The sequence below is a fragment of the Cyclopterus lumpus genome, chromosome 7 (assembly GCF_009769545.1).
Source record: "Cyclopterus lumpus isolate fCycLum1 chromosome 7, fCycLum1.pri, whole genome shotgun sequence".
In the NCBI taxonomy this organism is placed as follows: domain Eukaryota; kingdom Metazoa; phylum Chordata; class Actinopteri; order Perciformes; family Cyclopteridae; genus Cyclopterus; species Cyclopterus lumpus.
The window spans coordinates 6,060,968-6,088,467 of record NC_046972.1 but is presented as its reverse complement, the minus strand read 5'-3'; the positions used below and the strand labels follow the sequence as shown (position 1 = coordinate 6,088,467).

General features: G+C 51.0%; 1 protein-coding gene across 1 annotated transcript in view; it reads left to right on the top strand.

Moving 5' to 3' along the window:
- The window catches only part of agrn (agrin), a 204,256-nt gene that overhangs the window by 60,970 nt on the left and 115,786 nt on the right, over positions 1–27,500 (top strand). The window contains 1 exon segment of the mRNA XM_034538350.1: positions 23,501–23,539. Coding sequence (XP_034394241.1) covers positions 23,501–23,539 — 39 coding nt within the window.

The window sequence follows — 27,500 nt, the reverse complement described above, 5'->3', positions numbered from 1 at the left end:
TGACTGAGCTGAGTAGCCGGCGTGGAGTCTGCTCCGCCGTTGTGGTGCTGCTGCTGTTGGGTTTGCGTTGCCAAGGGCAGCGCCTCCATCACGACCCAGTGGGTCATGCGGGGGGTTAGAATATCTAGGTTATGGTAATATAATCTATTTCACCCATGATCGCACCTACTGTATATGCGGATAAGGGATAAGGGTGTGCACGTTTGCACGTGCCCAAGGTCTTGCTAAGTAGGTATATGCGAATGGAGAGAGAGAGGGGGGGGGGGGGGGGGGGGGTGGGTCAGGGGGTTGGGTGACCCATCTGGTGTGTGTGTGCGTGTGTGTGTAGCCTCCTCACACCCCGCCCTGTCCATCTCCAGATTAAGAGGCCCCAGACCCCGTCCCATCACAGCACACTCCTCCTCCCTCCTCCCGCCGTCGCCCCCCATTTCCTCCCTAGGACAGACGGCCTCATGGGAGAGACACGGGGTGAGGTCTCCATTAGCCCGAGATGTGAGGCTGTGGTGTTGCATTTTTGCAGAAAAAGGGGAGCTAAAAGCGATGGTGTCAGCTGTGGATTTGGATAGTGGGGGGCTTAACGTGTTAGGGGGCACAGGGTTAGTCTCAACCCCCATGGGGTAAAGAAAAAAGGGCATTCATTTGGAAAAGGCATTCACTCCGAATCATTGGATATACTTTTGCGGCTATGTATGTCATCAGTGTTTTCTTTTTAATGGAGCCATAACCCAGATATCTCATTGGCCCCCTCCCCCCCACTATATATATATATATATATATACATATATCCATCTGCTTTACTCTGTCGCTCCTTCAATCCCCTCCGCTGTCCCCAATTCGCCCGTCCAGTCATCCATGTTCACAGACGGCCTCCTCAGGCGTTGACCCACTGGGGTCTTTGTGTGAATCCAGGCCACACCCAGCGCAGAGGACACCGTCTTGTCTCGTTGGCCACGCCGAGCAGTGCTGGAGGCCCCCCCCCCCCCCCCCCCCCCCCCCGAACAATAAAACGCGGATACATTTATTTTACAAACCCGAGCCAGAAAAAGGAGCTGCCCCGAGTGACAGAGCGCGTACGCAGTCTCTCGTCCCGCTCTCAGCACCAATTACCTTCGGCGACAGTGACGCGTTTGACATTTTGTCGGCGAGGAGGCTCGTTTGCATCAGAGCCGAGGAAGTGGCGACGCACAAACACGTGGGGCTTTATGATCGAACTGTAAGCGTCCAAAATACGCTCCCTTTAATGGAAAGCATGCCCCATCAAGTAGGGTGTGGGAGGCAGCCATTAACGGCCAGGCTTCCTCTGAATCCTTAATGAGTACGCGTTGAACATAACTGCACCAGTGTTTGAAATGATTGCTGATCGAACCCAAGCAGTATTTGTCGTTGAGACAACTGCGCGTTGTTTTTAATAATACCTCCACCTGTTTATTCGCTCCTGTCCTTAGGGGGGGAGGGGGGGGGGGGGGGTCATTGGGTAATGACTCCAGATGTATATGTTTTTTACGTTTTTATTTCCTCAAGCGTCTACTCCCATTATCACCAGAATGAAGCTATAATCCATTGTGTGGTAAATTGAAGAAAACTGGTTGGGGGATTATTATTTATGAGGTGATTGTGCCTCGTGGCAAGCAGCATTTCTCATTTAAAGAAAAAAGGCAAAAGAAAAGATTACGGTCCCCCTAATTGTTAAGATAAACAGGTAATCGTGGGGCTTCTTCGCCAAACCTTCGCTAACTGAATTGACTTTCTTCCAACACTAATCCATCTCCCGCTTTCTTCACGTGGCGCATGCAACACGGCGACGTTGTTATCACACCCTTTCAATTACGACGCGTCCCCCGGGCTAAATAATGACGTGTGCTCAAAGCAAGAGCCAAAACGTCTCGCCCTGCCTTCGGACCGGATGTTAAAGCGAGCCTATTAAAGTTACATTATTTTGGACTCGCTGTGGTGATGTAACGTGTTGGGAGAGAGATCGTGGCATGGAAATCCATTAAGTGACGCCGGGGAGAGGAGGCCGGGAGCTGCTGCTGGGAAGGCGATGGGGAGGCGGGTGTAAGCAGAGGTAGATTAGCCTAATTGGCACTTTTGTCCATCTTGTCACACGCACGCTTAATTGGCATTGCCGAGAGGTCGCGGGGAACATAATCAGGGGCTCGGCCTCATGCCTGCAAATGTGTGAGAATCGTGTTTGTAGTGAGCGGTGGCGGCGGCGGCGGCGGTGGCGGCGGTGGAGGGGTGGCTTGGGAAAGCTCAGAGTGCATCTTTCCGAGAACCAGATAGAGTGTTAGCTCATCAGCATGAAGCATTAAACATTTACGCTGACCTACAAAGGCTGACAGCCGCCGCACCACAGCTCTTCAGTCACACCCATCACTTCTCCTTCCTCTGCTTCGTATCCTTCCCCACGCTCCCATCCAGCACTTCCCCTCTAACACACACACACACACACACACACACACTCACTCAGCTCTGTTTTCTTTGGCTGATAATGAGGACTCGGCAGGGGGAAAACTAGAGCAATTGGGGAGCGAGGGCCAATGTGTGTGTGCTCTCTTCTTAGAAAAAGAGGAGCTCTTTAGGTTTGGAAACAAGTAGTGAACCTGATGCTCCTCGTTCACTCCGCGGGTGAAGTGAAGGCCTAAATGCTGCATTCCAAGGCTTTTTAAACCGACCTGACAGGAATAATGACTGAATCCACCGTTGGTATAAAAAGTTAAGATCGTCTTCTCCACTTCTGCTTCGATTTGTCTGTGACGACATTGGCGTGACCGAATCAGACGAAGTTCAAACTCGCGTCGTAATTCCAAAAAGAAAAGAATCCCGAAAGAGGCAGCAGCTGCAGCTTCTACTCGCTCCGTGGTTTTTTTCAGGGAAACAAATGGACGAGACGCGGGCAGTTTGTCATGATCGACTGCAGATGTCTTTTTTCGTGGCCAGTGCACTCTGCTGTGGAAACAGGTTGGGCAGCGAAAGAGGGAAGAAAAACAAACACAACAAGGATAAAAAGGAGGGGGGGGGGGGGGGGGGGGGGGTGTCTCTCTTAGTCTTTCTCCCTCATTCTATTTCTTTGTCGGTCAGTCGATGGTCTGTAGCAGACGTGGTATTCCCAGGTGAATTATTTGGCTCGCCCCTCGGCCTCCGGGAGCCGGTGACACGTCTCCGCTTCCCTCCCCTTCTCCTTTCCTGTGTCACTCTCTGTCCTTTTTTCCAAGCAGCCTTAATTGCCCGTTTCAATATTCGTCACCGTTTCCGTGACTCTTTCACCCCTCGAGTCTCAACCCCGCTCAGCGCCCAAGCTCTATACCTGTCTATTAGGCGGCTGATTCGCCGATCGATAAGATGGAGAGCGATGTTCGGAAAACAGCCAGAGCTGGAATCACCGGAGAAGGAGAAGGATTTGAAAGGGCAGCGGGGCCCAAATCATTTCTCTTTCTTTTTACCTCGGCAGTGGCCTCGTGGCCCTTCCCACCTACAAATCATCGTCCCCGTTAAACTCCCTTCAAAATCTTGTCCCTCTGGGTAAATGGCATGTTTTTTTTACGAGTTTTTTTAGAAGGAAAAACCGCCACAAGGAAGCACACACACACACACACACACACACACACACACACACACCACGCTCAGCCAGGGGGGGGGGGGGACAGAAGCTAAAAGGCTACAGTGTGCTTTATCGACAACAGAGGGAGGGGCGGTCGATGAGTTAACGTTATTGACCCGGGGATGTGGGACAAAGCGAAGATAAACTCTGCTAAAGGGATGATCAAGCTTACTCTTAAATTATGTCTTGCATCATCAGCTATTTGAAGCCAACTCCTGCTTTGAGCCACGGTCAGACATCTGGACGTTATATATATATAGTAAGAAATGACACATAGTGAGTCGTATCTCAATCTCGTTGCTACCTGGAGTAGTGATCCCATCTAGTGCCCAGACTCTGTCTGAAGTGCTTGCATTTCCTGTAAAATCAGAATCTGTGCGTCTACAGTGCACCTCCTGTAGATTATCAATTTGTGTTCATGGTTCCTCGAGCCTTTTATGTTACCTAAGCCACGCTCACCGTTAAAAAGTCCTGGAGAAATCAAAAGCTGGGAAAAGGGTCAGCAGCACATCACCAGGCGGATAACACGACGGATAACAGGCGTGTCTCCTCGCTCAATGCTAACGAACATTGCACACACACACACACACAAAAAAAAATGAAGAATGCCCACGGATATTATCCGGGGGCCCCCGGGTGCGTCTTCTCAGGGAGTACTGCACACTGGCTGGTGATGTGCTACTCGGACTCCGAGTCGGAGCTCATCCAGCTGCGTCTCACCTGCTGGGCCTCGTCCAGAGGTCGAAGCCGACTGCCAGGCAGGCTGTCTGGTAGTCTGGCAGGCGAGCAGGCTGTCTCACCCCAGCAAGAAGAGCTCCCCGGGGGAGGGGGGGAGAGACCCACAGAGAAACCGAGGAGCCTGACACCACAACACTGCCAGCGAAGCGTGCATCATACGACGATGTAGACACACACACACACACACTTCGACACACACACCCACACCCACACACACACAGCTCTCCTCGGCAGACAGCGGGGTCTTGGGGGTTACGCTGCTCAATTTCTCTCCCTGTTCTCGCTCGCCGGTTCTTCCTCTATCTTGGCAGGAGCTGCTCGCGCCTCTCCATACCAGCCATTACCCTCTCGCCGTCTCTCCCTCGCGCTCACCCTTTCAACTCCTCGCTGTCATTCCAGCTCCCTCGTGTCTTCTTCTTCTCGCTCTCTCAACCCACTCTCCCATTCATTCAAGCTCTTAACATCTAATCCCTTTTTTATTTTTTTCTTACTCAACCTGATTCTTTTTATTCTCTCTCCTACTCTCTTCTCACACCTCTCTTCTCACACACTCCCCCCCCCCCCCCCCCCCCCCCCCCCCCCCCCCCCCCTTTTTGAAGCAGTCGGTCCATTCCACCCACCTGTCCCTGACCTCCCCAATCTCTTTCTCTCTCTCCAACCCCACCCCCACTCTCTCTTTCTCCATCTACCACTCTGCTCTTTCAACTCTGCTCTAATTTGCCTCCTCCTCTGAGCTCGGCCTGGCTCCTTCTCCTTCTCCCCTGAGATGTGATTGCCTGCAGAGTGTGAGATTGTGCGTGTGCGTGTGTGTGTGTGTGTGGACAAGTTTGATATTGTGTGCTGTGTCTGTGATAGATAGTTAGATAGTGTGCATAGTTCAACTTGTGTGTGGGCTACATGCATGTGTTGGAGAGACAGACAGAAAATGTGAATCGGTACTGTTCAGATTTGTATGTGTGCGCGTGTCTGTGTGTGTGTGTGTGTGTGTGTGTGTGTGTGTGTGTGTGTGTGTGTGTGGTTGGATCTTTAACTCCCCTCTCCCCTTGTAATGAAGCAGATTGCATTAGTAGGACGTGGGTGCCACGGGATCTTGATAGAAGTAAGCCACAGGTTTAACCCCCCCCCCACAACACACATACACACACACACACACACACACACACACACACACACACTCACACTCACACTCTGCCCCACCGTCTCCCTCAGGGCACCTCACCAGCTAGCAAAATCATTTATCACGCAGTAATGGCTCTGATGATCTCCCCCCTCTTTCTCTCTCTCTCTCTCTCTCTCTCTCTCTTTCTCTCTCCCCCCGTCTCTCCACTCCACTTAAGGGGTTTGCCCTAGATTCTTCATCACAGGGAATCTACAGCCCCACAGCAACCACACACACGCGGCGCTCGGAGAGAGCGTGCGCGTGTGCGTGCATGTTTAAGTCATCGTGAAGCTGCCGGAAGCGCGACTCTTAATGAAAGATGCACCGTGCATAAGCAAAAGGTGAATGGTCGGTGGTTTGATCCGCTGCTTGTCAAAGAACAACAGTTTCCATCACCAAAGACTCGTTGAAGTCCAGTGGGAGATAATTCTTACATTTGGAAGTAGATGAGATCATCTAAGTACACTTTGCCAAATCACTAAAGCAATGAATCAAACCTTCATTACATTCCATTTAGCTGATGCTTTTATCCCCACATACGGGGAGCAATTCAGGGTTAAGTGTCTTGCTCAAGGACACATCGACTAGGGCCGTGACCGGGGATCGAACCGCTGATCCTCCGATTCTAACCACTGACCCACAGTCGCACAAGTGCCGCACGCTTGCTGGTTTCTTCGTGGGAAACATTTGACATTTTGTTAAATACGGAGAACGTGAACGGGGAACAAAAACTCCACCGAGCAGCGCCGCTCCAGTGCGCGCATGAACACATATTGCGTTTTTGTTTAATATGTACAACAACAACAACAAACTACGTTTTTTTGCTTATGGAGGGTTATGTGAGGGACGAATTCCTGGTCGGATGCAGTGACTTCCAGGAGTCCCTTCATGACGACAAGAGGACCGCTCCGCGCTTCCAGTGGAGTGCATCGATCCTCGTAGACGAATCTCCTCGCGACTGTGCTCCTCTCATGAATCCAGAGGTTTCCTTTAGTTGCCTGCTTCGTGCTGGCGTACATTGTCGGAGAAGCATTTCATAGACTAAATAATCACCACGGGCCTTATTGAAATCGCAATCATGAACATTATCGAAGCATTTAAAGAAATGTGGGTTTTGTCTGTGCTTTTTTTTTTGGGGCGTTTACATCCTCAACGTTTGGTTCATTATTTTGCGGGAAGAATCAAATGCACGAGTTCGACGGACACTTTTGAGAAGGGAAGACAGAGTTGACATTAAGCGGTAATGTCCACCGAGGCCGAGCAGACACCGTCTGAAAGATATGAATGAGCATCGACGGGCAATCTTCTAAACAGTAAAGGTAAAAGACGGAGGAAATGGGAATTCAAGGATTACCTAGAGTGAAATCCTGTCTGACAAACAAGTGGGCAAGTGTTCCATCTTGAGGAAGCAGCACTCCGGTGTGAGATCCTTATTTTCTCTCTTATCCCTTTAGAACCTTTATCGCTATAAAGCTTCACACACCAGCCTGATCGGCAAACATGAAGTGTTTCCTAATCCTCGACAGTCCAAAACCGTTTTCTTCTCTCTCTGACATTTTGGGGCTACCGCTATGTAATAATTGCATGGAGCTGCTTAAAAACGGTCTCATGAATATGGATGCATTCTGAAATATAGATTCACAGCATTCATATTCCTCCAGCCTGAAATTCTCTTTTTCTCTGAGGCAGTCAGACTGTTTTTCTTGCTGTGCTGCTCTCTCTAAGACTACAGTTACATTTTTTAAGGTATATTCCTCGCGGCAAAATTGCTCCAGACTGGATTTGAAGAACATTCCAGGTTTCAACTCGATGAATACTGCACACCGCTTGCTCTGGTGCGATGGCGCGGTTGCTCCGGGGGGGGGGGGGGGGGGGGGGGGGGCGACGACGACGACGACGACACCGGGCCCTGCAAGGGCACGCAAGGGTCAGACGGCAGAAGATCTGGATTTGATCAAGAAATGAGGGGGGGGGGGGGGGGGTTGTAGGTAGAAACCTGAGAGGGGGGACTGGGACTAAGGGACAAAGAAGGACCGGATTGGAGGAGAGAGAGAGAGGGAAGAAAAAGCGCCTTCTTTGGATGCAGGCGGTGTCGTCTCCTGGCCCGTGCTACTACGCCAGTGCAGGAATTGCCAGTGTGTTATCATTCAGGAAATGTGGTGACGTGCGTAGAAATGAAAGGGAGGGGTACAACTGACAGAATGCAAATGGCCTGCAGGTGTCGGAGTGGAAGCCAAATGAAATGAATGGCGGATGAGGTGTTTCTGCTCGTCTCATAGAAGCACGGTGACAGAAGTGACCCAAATTGTCTGAAGCACTGCTGCAAATTGCTGCCAGTGAAGCCCCACCCCCCCCACCCCACCCTATTCACTGTATCCCTGAGTCTCTTTTATTTTTCCTCTCTCCCTCTATCACCGCCAATCTTTTTTCCCCATCTATTTCTGCGCTTTCCCCCCCCCCCCCCCTCCTTCCCCTCGACACCAGAATGGCTTTCAAAAATGAAATCTCACAAATCGCCATTTTTGTAATTTTTCATACCAACGGGCATGGTGTTTTTCTTTCTGCATACGAGGTGTTACCGTAGCAACGGGGCAATAATTCTTCCCCCTGCTGTCTCCGTGCAGATCGTGTGAATTTGGCACGACATGTGAGACTTTGGATGGGAGGTTCGCTCTCTGTACCTATGCTTGTAGACTGATACAACTGCTTTGGTGGGAAGTGGCGAAAGGGGGGGGGGGGGGGGGGGGGGTGTCCGATGTGGTGGAGTGCCGCTGGGTGCACATGGTAGGTGGGTGTGTGGTGGTGCGAGGACGTGCCAAGATACATGTGTTTGATTCCCCCCCCCCGCCCGCCTCGTTGCCTCGGCGACACGCCAAGCTCATCATTGTTCATCACGTCAATGCTCGCAAAAAAAGAAGAAAAAAAACAGGTCCACTTCTCTCTCTCTCTCTCTCTCTCTCTCCCCCCCCGCCACTTCTGGATGACAGGCGAGTTGACACATCGGCACACTCGTGGCTGATGGAGATTGAGAGGGATGGCCGTGAGAGAAGGACTTGTAGAAATTCGTACACACACACGTACGTACAGATACTGAACGTCCACGGTCTATTGATTCACACGAGATACATGCTTTTGGTTTCGTGGTCATCCATCCATCCAATCTATACCCGCTTATTTAGACCCAAGGGCACATGGGACCTATAAACCGAAAGACACGGACATCGCCGAGACTGCTCACAGGCCAACGCAAAGCACATTGGATAGCACGGGGCGGAGAAGATTCAGTATGATATTATGGTATTAGAGTTACCTTTGGCTGTTGTGCTAACAATGAAGCCCACCCATTTCCAGTCCCTCTGTTCTGAACTCTTAAAGCCCGGACCAACGCAAGGCAGACGCTTCTCGGCGACTTCAATTTCATGTAATTTATTTTTCCTCGTCTGCTTTGCTCCGCGGCGATGCACTGTACCCTCAACCTTTGCCGGCACCAGTTAGAAGCGATAATTGAGGCCAATCACCGAGGGGAAGATTAAGAGGTGGGGGGTTCTGCCGTGACTTGACATCAGAAAGAATGATACTTTATTGATCCCTGTGGAGAAATTCTCTTTTTTTCCTTAACGATGGAGGTCAGAGGATCAGCCTCAGCCACAGGACAGCAGCACTCAGGAGCCGGCTGTGCGGTTCACAGTCTCGCTCAAGGACACTTTAGCAAGCGGGATGCTTGTCAATGCGGGACTTTGGAAGCGGGGTTATTTCAGCTAATCAGCCGCCTCGGCAAATGAGCTAAATGATTTCTCGGCTGTGTGCAGTTAAAAGGGAGGTCAGGAAACAATAGTGAGCTCTTGCAGCTCGTGGAGCTGCCTGCCGGTGCTTTTTAAAAATGTTGTATCACAGTCTGAAACTTCTTTTTTTTTAGTGTGATGAAAGCATTATAAAACATTCATTGAGCGGTCTGGTTTCCATCTTGGCATTGATTTGAACCCCCGCAGCACCTTGTGGCATTTGAAGGGAGAGGTGTGTCCGTCCGTCTCTGTATTTGGTATTGTGTGTGAATGCCAATTCGTTCTGCTTATGTGTCGATGTGTGCGTTCGGGAGTCTCAGAGCAACGTGTGGATGGAAAAAACGCAGCTAAAACCTTGTGGTTTGACAGACAGCTGGTCTCAGGGTTATACGGGCGGCTATATTGTTGTCTGGTAGCTGGCTGGTTACTTTACGGTGGGATACAGGTGTTTGATGAGTAAACACTGTTTTCTTCAAAAGCCTGCCCACGATAGTTCGCGTTGTTTCACGCGGAAAGGCTTCCATGTGGCGTTCCAGTGGTCGTGGCCAAACAGCTTACTGTTGCGTAATCTCTGTTTCGGGACTCGATGGATTGACTTCAGCGCTCATTTCGCTCGCATGCACGTTAAAATGCGTCACCAGTTGGCTTCGTCTCCAGCTCCTGATTGAATCAGTGCGTCGATGTTTTGTTGTTGTTGTTGTTGTTTCCTGCTGTACAATCCCCGTTCCTCATGGATGCGTCTCATTTCATTGGCACCTGGTTGCTAACAGTAAGTGCTCCTTGTTTGCATTCACACGCACACGTTATCCGTTTTTTTTTCCATCCATCAAACCCTCTAAAACGCCGGATGCATTCCAATACCTGCTGCTAAGCGGGTCACTCGTTTTCCTGAATGTGATTGCAGCCGGAAAACTGCTATTTCGTCATTTAGGCAGCATATTTTCATTAGTCTTCCCTACTTCTGACTGCACTCTTCCACCAAAGGGAACGAGAATTATTTACTCGAATGGGGGGAAAAAAGGGAAAAAAAGGAAGCTGTCGTGTTTGAGAGAATAACTTGAGCACACCTCGTCTGATTAGGCATATACATAATTTATAGGCGTTTCATTTATAGGTGTTTCATTTATGGGCTGCATCTCAACAAGGAAGGGGGGGGGGGGTATTGCTCGCCAATTATTATTCCCTCTCCGCCCCTCTATCCGGGACGATCCTGCTCGATGTGCAAGCCCAGCCGCCAGTGACGGGCCGAGAGAGGAGGAAGAAGGGAAGGGAAGAGAAGAGAGTTCGTTACTGTAAATGCAAATGAAAGGGTCCCGCTGCATAATGGCCTGTCACTGTCAGCTTTGAAGTCGGAAGCCGATCAGGTAAACCTGCCTGGGCACAGTGTGAACAACTCACGCCGATGTATGTTGTATGGACAAACAAAGGGAGCGGATACAATAATTAGATGTTCAGAAAAAGCAGGAAGAAAAAAGCAGCGGTATTGATGTCGAACACAAGGGATTTGCTGTATGGAAGTACGCAGGCAGGCAGGCAGGCAGGCAGGCCTTTGATGGAGCTGGAATCTCGAATAGTCGATTTCTAGTTGAAGTCAACGCGCAATGTTCCGCTCCAGACATGCTGCTCATTAAATAACTGAAACCTTTTATTCGCAAGAAATGTAAAAAAGAAAAAAAAAGAAGAAGGAGAAGGAGAAGAAGAAACACTTTCTGTCTTGGCACCGTTCCACATCCCCATGGCCGTGGCATTTTGAGCTTGTGAAATTACACTTTCTTTCCGTACTTGACTTTCTTTTCCTTGACATTAGTGTCAACGTACTGACGGGTGATAAGCAGGCCTCCCGCGTAACTCTCCCGGTGTTCCTGCCTCTAGCTGGCGATCATGTCAACATTCTGTGATTGGTGCCAATAGAAAAGCCGAGATTACCACCAAAGCAAACCTTTATCAGCGGCCTACGGCTTGTTCGGACTGAACACGGGGGGAATTTTACAGGTGGGGGGCTCCGTAATACGTCTGGCGTAAAGTGGACTTAATTAAATTATGAATATGTTTTTATATTAACTGGAATTTGCGCGTAGCCTGAGGCTTGATGACTCCAATTAATACATGTAGAGAGACAAGAGATAGAAGGGGGAAAAAAAGCTAGAAACCTCGGTTTTACGGTCTGTGTGGCAAGTGTGAGCTGTCACGCATCAGAGACACACTCAACGCATTCAGTGTGTACGTTGTGCCGTTCGGGGGTGGGAGGTGGAGCGGGGGTGGGGGTGGTGTGAACCTGCTAAACCCCTCAAGACATATCTAATGAATGAGAAGCAGCAATGCCAACTGTCCACTCTCGATGTCCTCCCTACACCGAGTGCGAGGTAATCTGCTGTTGGGAACGGGCCACGTCCAAAGCGCCGTGATGACTGGTCGTCAGGAGTCTCCCGCCGCTTCCTCGGCGTGACTTGGCCCCGGCTCGCCGCGACAGATGGCCGACTTGGCCGGACACCGACATCTGTATCGTCCTTCAGCCTTTTCCTGCGTAAAGGCAGTACGAGCCAACCCCCTCCTCCTCTGATACCGCGCTCCGAGCCTCCCTGCACCGCTGCCACCATCGCTCGGCCGGGCTGCTCTCGTTCTCCTCTTCTTTCTCCTTTTCTTAATTTTTTGCCTCTTTCCGTCATTATTTGTCATTATTCACCTGTACCATGGGAGCCATTTCCTTGTGCTATTAAAGGGGAAATGTTGGCGCTGACAATCTGAATTGAACAGAGCAAGGCAGAGGCACGGGGAGGAGATTGCATCCCGTAATTGTTATTGTTGTGAGTGTACTGCTTCCTGAATAAGTCAGTTTTTTCATTTAAAGACCTTGGAAAAGGAAAGGGAGTGTCAGTGGGCCGCAGGCCTGAGAGCATCAGCCCTCGGGCTAGACTCCAGATGAGCCCCACAAGGCGAGGAGGGGAATCAGCTCAGTGTGGGAGGGAACTCAATGTCCAGCAAGTGGAGAGGTCCTGGATGAGACCACAGGCTAAGAGCTGGCTCGGAGTCGGCTGGAAAAGCAGGTCATGGCATCGTGGGAGGGCGTGGGAGGAAGAGGCTGATGCAGCTAGAAGCGTCGATGGCGCACATGTGGATCACATCGACCGGATGGCTCAACAGCATCGGCTGGAAAAAACGAAACCAATGTCGCCGCTGCACAGATCCGGCTCTCTGCGTGCCTAAATGACAGGTGTCAAGATGGCCCCCACATGTTACGGCCCGGGGATTCGTTCAGCTGCTGGGGCGACGCATTTTGCCACGCTCTCTGCTCACAGTGTACCCAAGTTGGTGCCGGACAGCGGTCCGATGTGTCACGCTCTGAGTCACGTTGAGTGGAGCCCACCTCGTGTGGGAACTCTCTCGTTTCACAGTTACATCAACGCTGCGCAATAGTGCCACTGAGTCAGGAAAAAAAAGTGTTTCAGCGCGGCTGAAATATGAAGGGAGACTTCATTGAGTGGTGCCAGGCGACAGAAGTTTTTTTGTCCATTGGGATTTGTCTTTGTAACTTGTGTAATGTTAATTGTGTTTTCAAGGCGTCTGTTTTTGAGGTTTAGACGGTGCTCCTCACCTCCAGCATCAAAACAGCAAACGAGGGATAATAGAAGAACAGCGTTCATCCCTTCAGTCGAGTTGAGAATCAATGACGAGGAGCTCCCTCAGCTGTTCGGGGGGCGGTGGCCTCTTCATTTTGCGTGCCATCTGTAGCTTCTTAAAAAGTCATTTCAGGTTACAGATTTGTGGAACGAGCATTGACCGATTGCACAATGAAGTTATCTTTTCTCTCCACTCGCATCGGTCGGTGTTTGGTGCCCGCTTGTCGCGATGGAAGCGTCTCATACCGCCTGTCCTCCCGCTCACACTTTTTTCTTGCGACAACGGTTCGGCAGAGGTTAACGCCGTTAGCCACGCACAGCTGCGAGAGGCCCCTTCGCCGCTGATAGACAAGCGCTGCTCAGTCCGGGGGCCGGGAAAGGTCTGCGAGGCTGCCGGCGACGTCTGACTTATGATGATTGGAGTTAATACCGTAGCGAGACAATTGGCCCACCTGCTAGCGCCTCACCGCCGCGGCCCGCTGGGCGAGGAGTCTGGGCTTCCCTCCACCGGCCCGGCTGCACGCCTCGATGCACATGAGGAGTTCGACATGGCCTTCCGCTGTCGGCCTAATTTGTGGCCCCGAAGACATAGCTCGCTGCGGAATTAGATTCATTATAAGTATCACTCCACTCATGTAATGTGGGGCAGAGGGGTCATATAAATACATACCAGAAAGTAAGTGTCAACTGTCAGGTTGAGCTATGAGACGCCCGGCTGAAACAGCCCTGGTTTGTCGCAAACATTACAGCCAACGATCTGTGAAAATAAAAAGTTGAGTGGCCCGTAGACAGGCTGTAGTGCCTGCAATTACCAAATCCGTCCTACATTTTTTACGGACTTCTCTTCGTTTCTGTTTTTTCCTTTTCGTCAGCATCATTAAAACCCCCATTAACAATGGGCAGCAGGAAGGGATGATCCCTAATGCCATCAGTGAAGGCAACAGCTTTGCTTTTGATAGCTCCTGCTTTGAAAAATGGACAGAATCCCCACTCTAATGGGGCATTGCTGTATTCATCAACTGGGATTATTTCATTATTTATCTCTAATGTACAAAGCTGCCGTGGTCGCGTTTAGCGATTGATCTTCGCACACAGCTTTTTTCTCTCTCCCACCCCTCAAAAGAGAAGCACTCTTTATAACCGCTTATTTTGTGGTGCACGGTAGCTCTGCTTCTGTGTGCTTGGAAAAGGTCCAAAGTCAGGCACACTTGGGCCGTAGTGTCATCGAAAACAGGCGGAAAGGATTTCGGGCAAAATGCAGTTTCCTCGGTCACCTTTTGCTCCCCGCGAGTCAGCACCGCAGGTAAAATGTTGTAAATGCTCATTTTATATTTAGTCATGTGATTGCTGCCTGTAGGAGAGAGTTCCACAAGATGTGGGCCGGGCGCCGCTCGGCCGGAGAGAAAGCGTCCCGTATCGCCAGGACAAACCCGCCTAATCATAGAGAAATCAGCTTTCAAACCTCTGAAGTCTGATTCTAACGATTCCTCATTGTGCCTCATTGTGTCGCTGCCGAAGCTGCACGTGCTCTGACCCCTCGACCGACACGTGCAAAGACGACGCAGGACGAGGTCGTCCCTCGCTCGCTGGTTGAGCTTTAAAAAATGGCGAATCTCTGTGGTTTTCACGAGGTAACAACTGGCCTTTTCTTTCCGGAGGAGAAATTGTCATTCAGCGAAGGTGACCACTGTTTTCTCTTGGATCAATTAGATTGACGTCGGCCGGCCAGAAGACCGGGATGTGCGCTGGGCTGCACACACACACGCACACACGCACAGACACTCTGGATTGAAGCATCATTGTCAATCGGTTATGGAACTTGACAAATTTCTCCCCCTCTCTGCATAAACAAGAGCATGGCACACACACACACACACACACACACACACACACACACACCCTGGATTGAAGCATCATTGTCAATCGGTTATGGAACTTGACAAATTTCTCCCCCTCTCTGCATCAACAAGAGCATGGCACACACACACACACACACACACTCGCACGTCAACCTTTCACTCCTGCCAGACCATTAAACAGGAGAGCAGCTCCTTTGGCTCCCTAATGGAAATTACCTTTTCAAAGCCTTCAGAGAGAGAGAGAGAGAGAGATGTTAACCTTGTGCGCTACTTGTGGCATTAAAAATGGATCAAAGCAGCTGAGCTTTGATGTTCGACGGAAGATCTCATTTGGGTCGTGGCTGTGGGGGGCGGTGGGGGTGGGGCGCACCCTGGGCCGACTCCCCAGCGCCCTCTGCTGGGAGAACCCGGGCGTCCTTGCCTTTGCGAATGTCCCGGTGTGTGTCCTAATTGCTTCAGCCCGGTGGCCCAGCCAGAAGCTGCCTCTTGTTGGAACAACAGGACGATAAAGGCACCGTTACGGGACGGAAGTGGCACCGGGAGGCAAAAGAGACGCAGCAGCTGTTTCCCTTTTTCTTTGCAGTCAGTCCATAAATCAGGTTTTGTTATGCAACGCGAGAGCTGATGTGGACTGTCTGGAGTTACGTGTCTGGGGAGGGTGGCGAGGGTTGGGGGGCTCGGGGGGTGTTGCTGATGATTAGGGGGCTTGGGGAGAGAGAGGGGTGGGGGTGTTGAACTCCTGACCCTCAGCGGGCAGTCTGAAAACCTGGCTCCCCTTGTATTAAGAGTCTCTCCCACAGAGCTCAGCTTAAAGCCTGGGAATGAACACACTGTCCAAAAAGATAAATTACTTTTTGGGGAGACACCTGTTTGTGCGTGTGTGTGTGTGTGTGTGTGTGTGTATGTGTGTGTGTCCAAATTGTGTGAGCTTGTAGGCTGGAAAGAGAGATGGAGAGAGACAAAAAAAAACAGATAGACCATTTTGCCGTGTGTTTGTGTTTCTATTAGAGAGAAAAGCCAATTGTGTGTGTGCATTCATGCCATCCCTCCGTGGACGCTGCGCTCCGCTCCACCGCCAGTGTGTGTATGCGTGTGCGGGTTGGGATTGGCGATGGAGATGGAGACACAAATCGAGAGAGTGGGGAAAAAAGAAGACATAAATAATTGATGATAGATACCGCCTCGCATCTGGCGCCTGCTGCCGTTGAGCTTGTTCAAAGTAGATATTGATGCAGGGTCTGGCTTAAAAACACTGCGTGCAAACCGCCCCTCGATTCTGACCTCGTCACCGCGTTGCTTTTAAAAAGGGCAACGTGCAGATTATTTTGCCGGATCTGCCTTTTTTCTTCTTCTTTTTTTGGTAGAAATAACATTTACGAACAAGGTGCGGGGGTGGGGGGTGTGTGTGTGTGGGGGGGGGGGGTAAACTGTTTCCTAGTCGTCATGAAAGCCAGTCCGAACAGAAAAAGGTCCAAATGGGATTGTTCATTAATCGAATATTGGCTCGTTGTGGAGTCTCTCTGGCTTGTTTCTGCACTGGTGGCACATATTGGTCAAAAAACAACAACACATGGGTGAGGCTGCATGGAGGGACTCGATATGTGATTGACTTCAGTGGATTTAAGTTGTGCTCCCTCCCTCATCCCCTCCCTCCCTCAGAAGGCCTATTTTCTCTCAGTTTTGCCTCATTACATCTTGTGGAAACTCACCAACTCTTGTGGAGGAGACTTTCTTTTGATTAGGCTACAAACAAATGGAGGAGTTGGTTGACATCTCCCAAGACCATAGCCCTCTTTTGTTTTGCCCCCCCCCCCCCCCCCCCCCCCCCCACGCACACACGCACACGCGCACACTCTGACAGGACTGGAGTACCATTCCCCCAAAGCCTCTATTCTCGCTCATTTTCTTGTTCTCCCCCCCCCCTCTGTTTCCTCACCCAACTCCAACCCCCTCCCTCCCCTCCGCCTTTGTTAAAGACCACTCCCCCCCCCCTCTTATTATGCGCTCATCCGTTCCGCTGGCTGAGGGCTGAGAGAGCAGCGCTCAGGAGGAGAGTGTTTGGGAGCGACACGCCGCTGCTGTTTTCTCCAATAGAAGGAAAGAAGAAAAAAGAAAAAGTGGACCGAAGTGTCAGGAGCTGCTTTGCCCTTTTTTTTGTTGCCGGCACTCGTCCTCACTCCCGTTAACTCCCCCCCCCCCCCCCCTCCCTCCCTCTCTCTCGCCGTCTTGCCGTGTCTGGCTGCCGAGTCCTCTCATTGACTCGCTCCTTTCCGCTTCAGCTGGCTGTCTGACTGAGCGCGCTGACACCGGGACCCGCTACCTGCTGCCCGGGGATTGCGCGCGCGCTATGAATAAACCCCGCAGCCTAATTTGTTGTCTTGGCTGCCAGTGACCGTCGGATCCCCCCCCCCACCCCCCACCCCCCCCCCCCCCCCCGCACACACACGGAAAAGGGTAGAGGGAGGGTGTGTACGCTGGCGCATACGTCCGGGAGCGCGGCTGGACTACAAGACGAGCCACTGGATGCTCGAGGACGCGCAGAGAAGAGCCGCGATGAGAAGCTGCGCCTCTCGTGATCTGGGTGGGATTCTCCGGCACGGCGCGGACACTCGGGGGGAAGGAAGCCCAACAAATCTCCGCCTCGCGCTCCAAGGCTGATTTGTGATCACACACAGAGCTTCTTTTTTTTGTTCCTTCCTCCTTTTTTCTTTCCACGAGTTCATTGGTGTGTGCTGCTCTTCCGTGGCGGCGTGTTTAGGGGGTGGGTGGCGGGGGGGGGGGGCAGTGAGGAGAGAGAAGACGGCTCTCGAGGATCCTCTCACAACTTTTTTGTTTTTGTTTTGGTTGGTCCCTCATCTGCGCCGCTTCTTCTGACCTGCTTTCGGTCCCAAGCGCACCGGCCGCGGGGGTCGGGGTCCGGTGTTGGGCGTGTGTGTGTGTGTGGGGGGGGGCGGGGTGCAGCTGCTTACCCACTCCGTGAGACTGGCCCGGAGTGAAAAGGTTATCGAACCGAGCAGTGGCGGTCACGCAGGAGAGAAAGGAAACGGAGAAGGTGGGGAACCGAACACAACAACATCCCCCGGGAGCATGTGGTTCAGCGAGCGGCAGCCAGCTGCTGTCCGGCCGCCCTGCTGATCACGGGAACCGCGAGCCCGAAGGAGCCGGTACCCCAGTGGATACAAATAAAGCGTGTTTGAGGTCACTGCGGGGCCGAGCCCGCTGCTCAGGAGAGCCACCGGGGAGGCTGGAGGAGAAGATGCTCGGCCGTCGACCCTTTGGGAAATACTTGTGACGCCCGTCAGGCTCACTGGGGAGAACACGGAGCATATCCCGTCTCTGGATTTACTGTCGGCCTGCGTGGAAGTTGTTTTTTCTTCTTCTTCTTTTTTCCCGTGTGGATATTTGACAATTTGAAACGCCCACATCCCAAAGCACGACATTTTTGTTCTGGCTTAGGTGCACATCTCCCCACACGTTCATGCCAAAAGCGCACTGACGCACATTTACAAACACGTTATCACCACCCACTTAAATCCACACACACGCACGCGCGCGCGCACACACACACACACACACACACACACGTTTGCACTGTAAGTATAACCCACTTCAGAACAGCACAGCACAGATTGAAAGCCCATTAGTTTCCAGCAGAATGGAGGTTGTGTGGACAGGTGGGGGGCTGTAGTAGTCATCCCTGTCTGCCCCCCCCCCCCCCCCCCCCCCCCCCATGTCCCATGTGTTTCCTCTTTTCCCAAATGGATGTTATTCTCTCCAAAAATGTGTTGCCTGGAAACCGCTGAAAGCTTGCTGCTGCGATTCTCTCACAGAAACGGTCACCGGGTTCTCGCCCCGGTGCACAGCTGGAACCGTAGCTGAAAACCCACCAGCCATTACGCGTACATTTGTATTTTTGTTGTTGTGCTTTTCTATCTTCACATTTCCCTCCTCGGCCATCACCCCGCCGCCATCATTTTTTCCAACGGGTCTTTGGGCACCCCTCGTCGCCCTCCGCGTCCCGTCCTCTCCTCCGCCATGGAGGGGAGGGGGTCACTGGAGTGGAGCATGAGCGGGTGCCACTATCCCTCGTCGCCGCCGCAGGAGCAGGACTGCCGATACCAGCACAAGGTGTCCCTGGTGGTGCGCTACTTCATGATCCCCTGCAACATCTGTCTGATCCTGCTGGCCTTGTCCACACTGGGCTTCGCCGTGCTTCTGTTCCTCAACAACTGTACGTTGGTTTCAATAACAAACAAACAAAAAACACCACCATTTTACTTTCATAACACCGAAGCAAATGGGTCACTGTTTGGCAAAAGAACACTGACACAAAATAAATAGTGTTGGCTTCGTCCTTTTGAGACGGAATTCAGGTGGAAATTAGTTATTTTGCATCGCACATTAAAATCGAGCTGACTTTACCTTTCATGGTGGACTTTAATGTCAGGAATGGGGGGGTTCCTTGATTCAGATAAAAACGTTTCATGTTTCCCATCTAAAGACTTGGCATTTACTTTGAACTGCGGGCGAATGGCGACAAAACGCCTTCTGGAGGACACCATCATGTCCTTTTGGCCTCGAGGCTTTTGAAGTTTTGAAGAAGGCCATCGCAGTAGATTCTTGGTTCTTCTTCTGTAAACCCCATGCTGGGTATCCTTTTGAAGTGTGTCAACACTTACTCATGCTGCTAACTCTCTCACAGACTCACACAAATCTGTTTCTGAGTGCCCGGCCTGTCTTTGTTTAGGCTGCGTGAAAGGCAAAAGTCCTCTTAACTCTCCAAAGTGGGCTATTAGCTGTGCACCCTTTTATTAGCTTGTGCCCCATGATCATAAGACAATAAGTCAAAAACAGGCACTGTTTGTTTTCGGGTCTGAAGGTCGAAGAGGTAGTTAGGGGAGAGGTTAAACGTGGTTGCTGTCCCGTGTCTGACGTTCTGTTAGTCTGTTCCCGGGCTATTGACTTTTCAGCCATGCACGAGGCAAAGTCCCCGTTGCATTATGGATGCACCTCTCGCATCCGTCCACCTCTCTTCTCGTTCTAATCGGCTGACGTGGGTGACCGGGATGCGGGGACGGTTCGTTTCGGAGCCCCGCTGCAGAACGTTGTGAAATCCAGTCCAGAACAGACTTGGTTCTATTCGACTTGATACAAAAAATCAGGCGACAGGGGTGAAAAAAATAGACGAAATGCAAAGGCGGCTCTGTTGAGCCACGAGGACAGCTGGATAGGATGGTGACAGGGCTGGTGGTGCTGACGTGTGTGTGTGTGTGTGTGTGTGTTGTGCTGGGAGGAAGGGTGTCAGAGGAGCTGCGTAACCTCAGATTCGCTTCGTTCTATTGTCACCATAAGGGGTGAAACATGTCCAAACACACACACACACACACACACACACACACAGTGACCAACTATCACTCTCCCCCCTACCGTTGTCTGCCAACGGAGCCCACGCTCCATGTGTGACTATACGTCAACCACCCCCAATAAGGGGGGAAGATGACACACATTCAGTGGTAGAGACCCGCACATGCCTGAATGTCACCGTCGGACACATATTGATTCTCTGAAGATATAGGGTGAATAATGGGGGAATGATGGGCGACTGACGCGGGACTCTGCCAGGTGCAAGAGGACGGGGGGAGGTGGGGGGGGGGGGAGGGGCTGATATGTTTATGGGAAGACCTTATCTTGTCCTTTCATTATGTAAATGTGACAAAATCGTTTAGCGTCTCCCGGCACTCTCTCTCTCTCTCTCTGTCAGGAGTTTTTTGTGATTCGTCCGGTGCGACATTGCGTCCGCGTGTGTTTGTGTGTGTTCAGGCATGCTCGCAAAATGCGAGACAGGAAGCAGCTGGTCTGTGCGCGAATGTCTGCTTTCTGTGTTTGTGTGCTCTCAGCAGAACTTCTATGTTTCCCACAATTTCTATTTCACTTGTTTTAGATGTTTTCTTGAACACCCCCCAACTCACCCAACACCCCCCAGATGGAAATCAGTTACCGTCATGACTGACTGGGAAACAGCTTCAGCCGACACTTCATTATTCACCTCCAGCAACAGTCTCGCCTCGCCTCTCTCCTCTCCTCATTTTTCTCTCTCTCTCTCACACACACTTTCTCTCCCCCCAAACCTCCACCCAAAAGCCCCGGCTGATGACAAGCAATTTTAAGCGAGCCTAAATAATAATAAAAAAGTCAGCTGACGTGGTATCACGGAGGGGTTGGGGGGGTGGGCTTCGCCACGGTGGTTGACGGAGCCCCCGGAAACAAACCAAAACGTGTAAGCGGGGGTAATTGATGATGTGATTGATGGTCGTTATCCCTTCGCGTCTGGGGTGAGCTGCGCAACTCGCCGGAGCGCTGCTTCGTGAGTCAGGCGGCCCGAATTGTCTGCCAGACTGCAGATGGCGGGTTGGGTTGGTGTAGTTCGGTCTGGTTTGGTTGGGTTTGGGTAGTTCGGTCTGGTTTGGTTGGGTTTGGGTAGTTCGGTCTGGTTTGGTTGTGTTGGGGTAGTTCGGTCTGGTTTGGTTGTGTTGGGGTAGTTCGGTCTGGTTTGGTTGGGTTGGGGTAGTTCGGTCTGGTTTGGTTAGGTTGGGGTAGTTTGGTCTGGTTTGGTTGGGTTGGGGTAGTTCGGGCTGGTTAGGTTGGGGTAGTTCGGTCTAGTTTGGTTGGGTTGGGGTAGTTTGGTTTGGTTGGGTTGGGGTAGTTCGGTCTGGTTTGGTTGGGTTGGGGTAGTTCGGTCTGGTTTGGTTAGGTTGGGGTTGTTCGGTCTGGTTTGGTTGGGTTGGGGTAGTTCGGTCTGTTCGGTCTGGTTTGGTTGGGTTGGGGTAGTTCGGTCTGGTTTGGTTGGGTTGGGGTAGTTCGGTCTGGTTTGGTTAGGTTGGGGTAGTTCCGTCTGGTTTGGTTGGGTTGGGGTAGTTCGGTCTGTTCGGTCTGGTATGGAGGGTTTGGGGTAGTTCCGTCTGGTTTGGTTGGGTTGGGGTAGTTCGGTCTGGTTTGGTTGGGTTGGGGTAGTTCGGTCTGTTCGGTCTGGTATGGAGGGTTTGGGGTAGTTCCGTCTGGTTTGGTTGGGTTGGGGTAGTTCGGTCTGGTTTGGTTGGGTTGGGGTAGTTCGGTCTGGTTTGGTTGGGTTGGGGTAGTTCGGTCTGGTTTGGTTAGGTTGGGGTAGTTCCGTCTGGTTTGGTTGGGTTGGGGTAGTTCGGTCTGTTCGGTCTGGTATGGAGGGTTTGGGGTAGTTCCGTCTGGTTTGGTTGGGTTGGGGTAGTTCGGTCTGGTTTGGTTGGGTTGGGGTAGTTCGGTCTGGTTTGGTTAGGTTGGGGTAGTTCCGTCTGGTTTGGTTGGGTTGGGGTAGTTCGGTCTGGTTTGGTTGGGTTGGGGTAGTTCGGTCTGTTCGGTCTGGTATGGAGGGTTTGGTTTGCTTGGGTTGGGGTTTTGCTTGGTACACCAGTACTTTGTGTTTGTAAGAGGCTCTCCATCCGGGAGGAGTTGCCTGGTAAATGATGACACCAAAGTCATATCTGGAGATCAGCGGATTTGTATTATGTCAGAAATAGTTCAAACTGTTTTGACATGTCAGTCTTCTTTCTTTGCTTACAGCTCTGTATGAGTCGGTGTCCATGGTGTATGTATGCACTTTGCATAACCTCCAAGCCGTCGGCAGATATCTCACTTAAAATGTTCACATGATGAGCCAAAAGGAACATTTTATAATCCACCATTTATGAATAGGCGATCAATCGTTTAAGCGAGCGAAGACGCCACACATACTGGTTCCACCCCGTCCTGGAATAGGTTTTGGTTTGTTTGCCGCACAACATAAGCAGCCTGGAAGACCCCCGCCGAGGCTCTGGGAAATTGCCCTTTTCACTATTTTCCAGCAGCCTAAACAATCAATGGTGCGATTGGAAAAACAAAGAATGCACATTAGTGTTTCATCACTAATACTATTCCAAGCGTTTTCCTGCCAAACATTGTCCAAACCGCATGTTTTCCATATACATATGTAATGCATTGACATTACCTGGACGAGAGCTACCTCGTAAGGGTTTCAAAACTGCAAAGAACTCAGGTTTCGTGTGTGTGTTACCCAATACTTTGGTCATTTGATACTACAGGTCTTGTTTTATGGCTCCCACGAACCCGACAAGCCTTATGTCATCGTCTGCCGGGAGTTGTCCAAGAGAGTAGCATGATGTCATTTGATATAGTAGGGGGGTAGACAAAAAAAATCTGATTCATTCTGCATATGGTTGCTAGGGGAGGTGGGGGTGGGGAGTGAGTGCGTTTTCACTGATGTGCAGTATGTCTTCACCGCTGTAGAATTCCCAAATCTTATCTCACTCTCACTCGCTCGGATCTTATCACACACACACACACACACACACGCACTTACACACACTAACACGTCCCTTCACCCCGAGTGTTTTCAATTCTCGTGTGCTCTTATGATATGAAAAGTCCCGCGGTGTGGTTTGGGATGACAAGAGCATGGAAACAATAAGAAAAAAGACAAAAACAATTGTGATAGCGCTATCGCTGAAATGTACTCCTGTCGATTAACACCCCCCCATCCCACACCCCCCACCCCACCAACCCCACCCCCTCCTCCCGGTCATCGCATTAGATTGTGTCAGATAGAAAATGTGTCTTTTTTGTTGCGTGCGTAGCAACTCAATTACTTTGCTCGCACCCCCTAGGAGGTCTACACAAAAAAACTAAAAACCCTTTCTCTTTTTTATCTCTTCCAGACAAACCTCCTCACTTCACGCCGCCGCAGCCTCCTGATGGTAAGTCCTCTGTGTTTTTTCTTTTATTCTTTCTCCTCCCTTGACCGCTGGTGTCTTGGAGCCCTGCCTGCGAATAATGACCTTGGACAGCGCATTCCCCGCCTCCTATCGAAGTGGGCAGACGTCTGCGCGTCGAGGCCCCCGATTCGGTCCGCTCTGCCTTTTTTCTTCTTTTTCTCTGCACAGTTGGTATGGCGGGCACGTGGCCCGGTCCGCCCAGGGGCTTTGATGTGATGTGAGAGGGATCTTTTGATGACTTGATCTAATCGCGCTCCGCACGGATAGTTGGGCTGATGTTCACTACCTGTTACCACGGCGGCATTCACATCCTTCTGATAGAGTCTAATAGGATAATCCCCCCTCTCCCGTCCCCCTTCCTTTCCCTTTCCCCTTTCTACATTACCTGAGTCTGCTGGGGGGTTTGTGGGGGAGGAGCAGCACCGTCACCTCATTACAGACCACACATTGAAATCTTCGCAATGGATGCTGCATTGTTTCAGTTGTTTTCTGTTTCAGAAACATGAGCTTTTAAATATATAAAAAAAAAGAATACCATATATTTCCAAAACAGTGAATCTCGGCAGACTTTAATTGGAGGGAAACAGCTGTACTTCAAGCTGCTCTCATGAATATGTATCAGAGGCAGCGCAGTGAGTGAGTGTTTGACAGACCTTGGTGTTGTATATCTTACTGCACATGACAGACGGCCGGGCACGGACTCTGGCCGGCTCCGAAGGTGTCGCGTCGTGCTACAAAGGTTTCCGAGGCTGCTGGGGAGAAAAGGCGCGAGGAGAACATGCTTCTAATGATTCCAGCCGGCCAGCGGATGTCAGGGACAAAAGGCCACAGTGGGGGCTTTCTGAATCTGTTTCTGATAATTGCTCGATCACTCGCCCCATGGGCCAGCTTGTTTGGACAAAGCGGTCAGAGAGAGAAGCTTTAAAAAAAAAAAAAAAGAGAGAAAAGAAACGAAAAAAGTATAAAATTGGAGATGGTTTTGTGATGAACAAAAGCCCGTTCCCTGTCGATGGGAAATGTCCGCGGCGTTTGGCACCGCCGAACAATTGCGCTGAGGAGTGTGTGCGGGAATGTCTATTTTTTATCATTCTTCTGTTTCTTTCAGTTTTGTGCCTCATTTGACAAAACACAGCAATTTTTTTGCTTCAACAGCAAATGAAATTGACTCGGCAAATGATTATATCTCACGGAGGGGTCTGTGTTTGAAGCCACTATTGCTGTAAAATGTGCCCCCCCCCCCCCCCCCCCCCCTCCCCCTCACCCCACCCCACCACCTCCGGGAATGACGCCCGCATGCTCATCGATTGACTGACTCGTTTCCCACGTAGAAAAGTATTTTTGGGCCGTTTGATTCCGCACTAGTCAACCATTTAAAAGCTGCTGCTAGCCCTTAATTACATTTCCAATAGTTCTGCAGGCTTTACATCAGCAGCCTGTGCTGTTTTAATACGCCAAGCAAAACAAAAGGCAAAGTCTCCAATCAGCGGGGTAAGCCTGCCCTGCGGGACACAGTTTCTCCGGGTCATTTAGCACTGGAGAGATTAGTGAGACAATTAGAGTTGGCCCAAATAAGACAGTAGGCCACTTTTTGGAGGCGCCCGGTTTTTCATCATTGGGCGATTCAGAAGACGCTGCAGACCAGCAGACAGGCTAATATCGCTGCACAATTAGTCAAATGTGCTTCAAAGAGCACGGGGCCTTGTTCTACCGAAAGGTGCCCCTCGGTGCAGCACTCCTTTACAGCAAATCACAGACGAGATACCGCGAGTTCAAATGGACGAATTTGCCCGCTGACGAGACGTCTTTATTAGCGCGGGGGAGATGCTGCAAAGTAAAGAAATTTGTTCTGCAAATTAGAGCGAGGGAAGTCTCGGGATTCGCTGTCGGGGGGGGGTGGATAAAAAAGAATAAACCGCTGGGTTCGGCACAACATCAGCAAAGCTCTGAGACGGAATTTGCGCCACACGCAAATAGCTGACGAATCCTCCGCAATGAATGTCGAGAAAGAAAGTGTCAAAAGTCACTAAGCAGCCTTTAATTAGGCCTTCTCTTTGAAAGCTCAAAGCAGCAGTTGCTCGGCTCCGGCGGCGCTCATTATGGCCCGTCGTCTCCCGACAATGAGACAGGCGTTGCGCGTTCGGCCAAAGCGAGCTCAGAGGATTCTGTAGCTCGAGGGATTAGTCTTGGACTTTGGGGATCGGGGGCCGACGGCGAGAAACCCCTGGATGAACGAGGCCCCCCCTCCCCCGAGTTGTCCGCATCCAAAGGAGTCATGTTGGTGCACTAGTCAAGGGCAGAGTGAGGAGACTAGTATCAAATACAATCTGTGAAGGATTATTACTAAATCAGGTGTTTAGGCCATGTGATTTACGCCAGATCCAGCTGTAATTGAACAAGGACAAAGAATAGATTATCTTTCTTGAATTCAGTCTCAAAGTCTCAAAGTCCGCTTGTAGACCGCTCCCGGAGCTACCCTTTCATTTCATTCCCATCGGAAACCGCAGGTGGCTGAACGGCGGCCAGAGCGGGGAATCCAGAACGGGGGAAAGCAAACGTTCGGAGGTCCTCCGTGGCCGCCTGCCTGGCAGCAGCCATGAATCCTTCAATTTCGCATCTTGCCACTGACAGTGTTCCCCGGAGGACGCGCCTCACTGACGGGCAAAATAAACTCCTGGACTGATGTGCGATTTGATCTAAGGTGGTGGGACGCCAAAAAAGAAGTGCCAGCGGTCTCACTTGTACTTTGAGAACACTGCCTCTTGTAAAAGAATTGACAAAACCTTTTGTCAGCTCTGGGAGAATACAGTAACTAAGCGCTGCAAACCCATTACCCCCTCATATGTGTGTGTGTGTGTGTGTGTGTGTGTGGGGGGGGGGGGCACAAAAACACACACACACACACAGACAACCCTCCTGCAATTTATTCCGGCGGAGCCGTTTCCTGTGTTCTTGACAGTAAGCCTAACTCGGAGAGAGGCAGAATTAATTATGGCTCCGCGGCCTATCTTAATTAAATCATTTCACATCACAGATTTCACACAACGGAGGCACAAAATATCATATCTGCCTCATCTTTTTGGGCCGGGGGTGGGGGCGGGGGTTACCGGGCGGCGAATGCCCCGCATCAAGATATCCAAAGGGTTCGGTGTAACGATGCCTCCCCACGTTTGCTTCACAGAAGGGGGTTGTCAAGTCTGGCTTTTGACACGGAGCAGCTTGTTAGCCTGCCGCTGTGGGGGGGAGGGGGGGGGGGGGGGGGGTGCGGCCTTGACACCTTATCAACTGGAAAAGTTTGTTGCCCTTTTTAAAGTACACAGAGCCTTCAAATCACGCAGCTGAACTCTGTATCTCCCTCCCGGTCAGGGTAGCGTGAGCCCGTGGAGGGAACTATGGTGAAGTGCAGCGCCGCTTGCCTTTTCTTCCCAAGGACACCGAGTCATTGTTGACACAGTTAACAATGCCGATCGTTGTTATTCCCAGGGCCTCGTGAGGAGTGCATCTGAAGTGGAGTGTGCAGACATGTCTGACTAGTCGGCATCAGACCCCTCTGTCATATCGAAGCCATACAGAGTTTTTAAGCGCCCTCTTGTTGACAGATAAGCGTCAACAAAGCCAGCGACACATTGCGGGCCAATCCATTTTCAAGGTGTGCCTTTAGTCTATGTTTCACTCATGAATATACCATGCTCTACGGCCATATTGATGGCGATTTTTATATTCATCTTAGCTTTGTACGAAGGGATTTATTTCTTCTTTGGGGATTTAATAAAAAACAACAATAAAACAGAAAATAAAGTTAATTTCCAACGCGCCGTCTGAAAGGATGACATGAGCGAGACAAACAAAACCCCATTGACGCCACGATTCCAATGCCAGCTAATTATTAGCGTGTGGCTGCTCATTGAAGGCCTTATCAGCGCGGCACGGCGGCGCAGAGGGACGG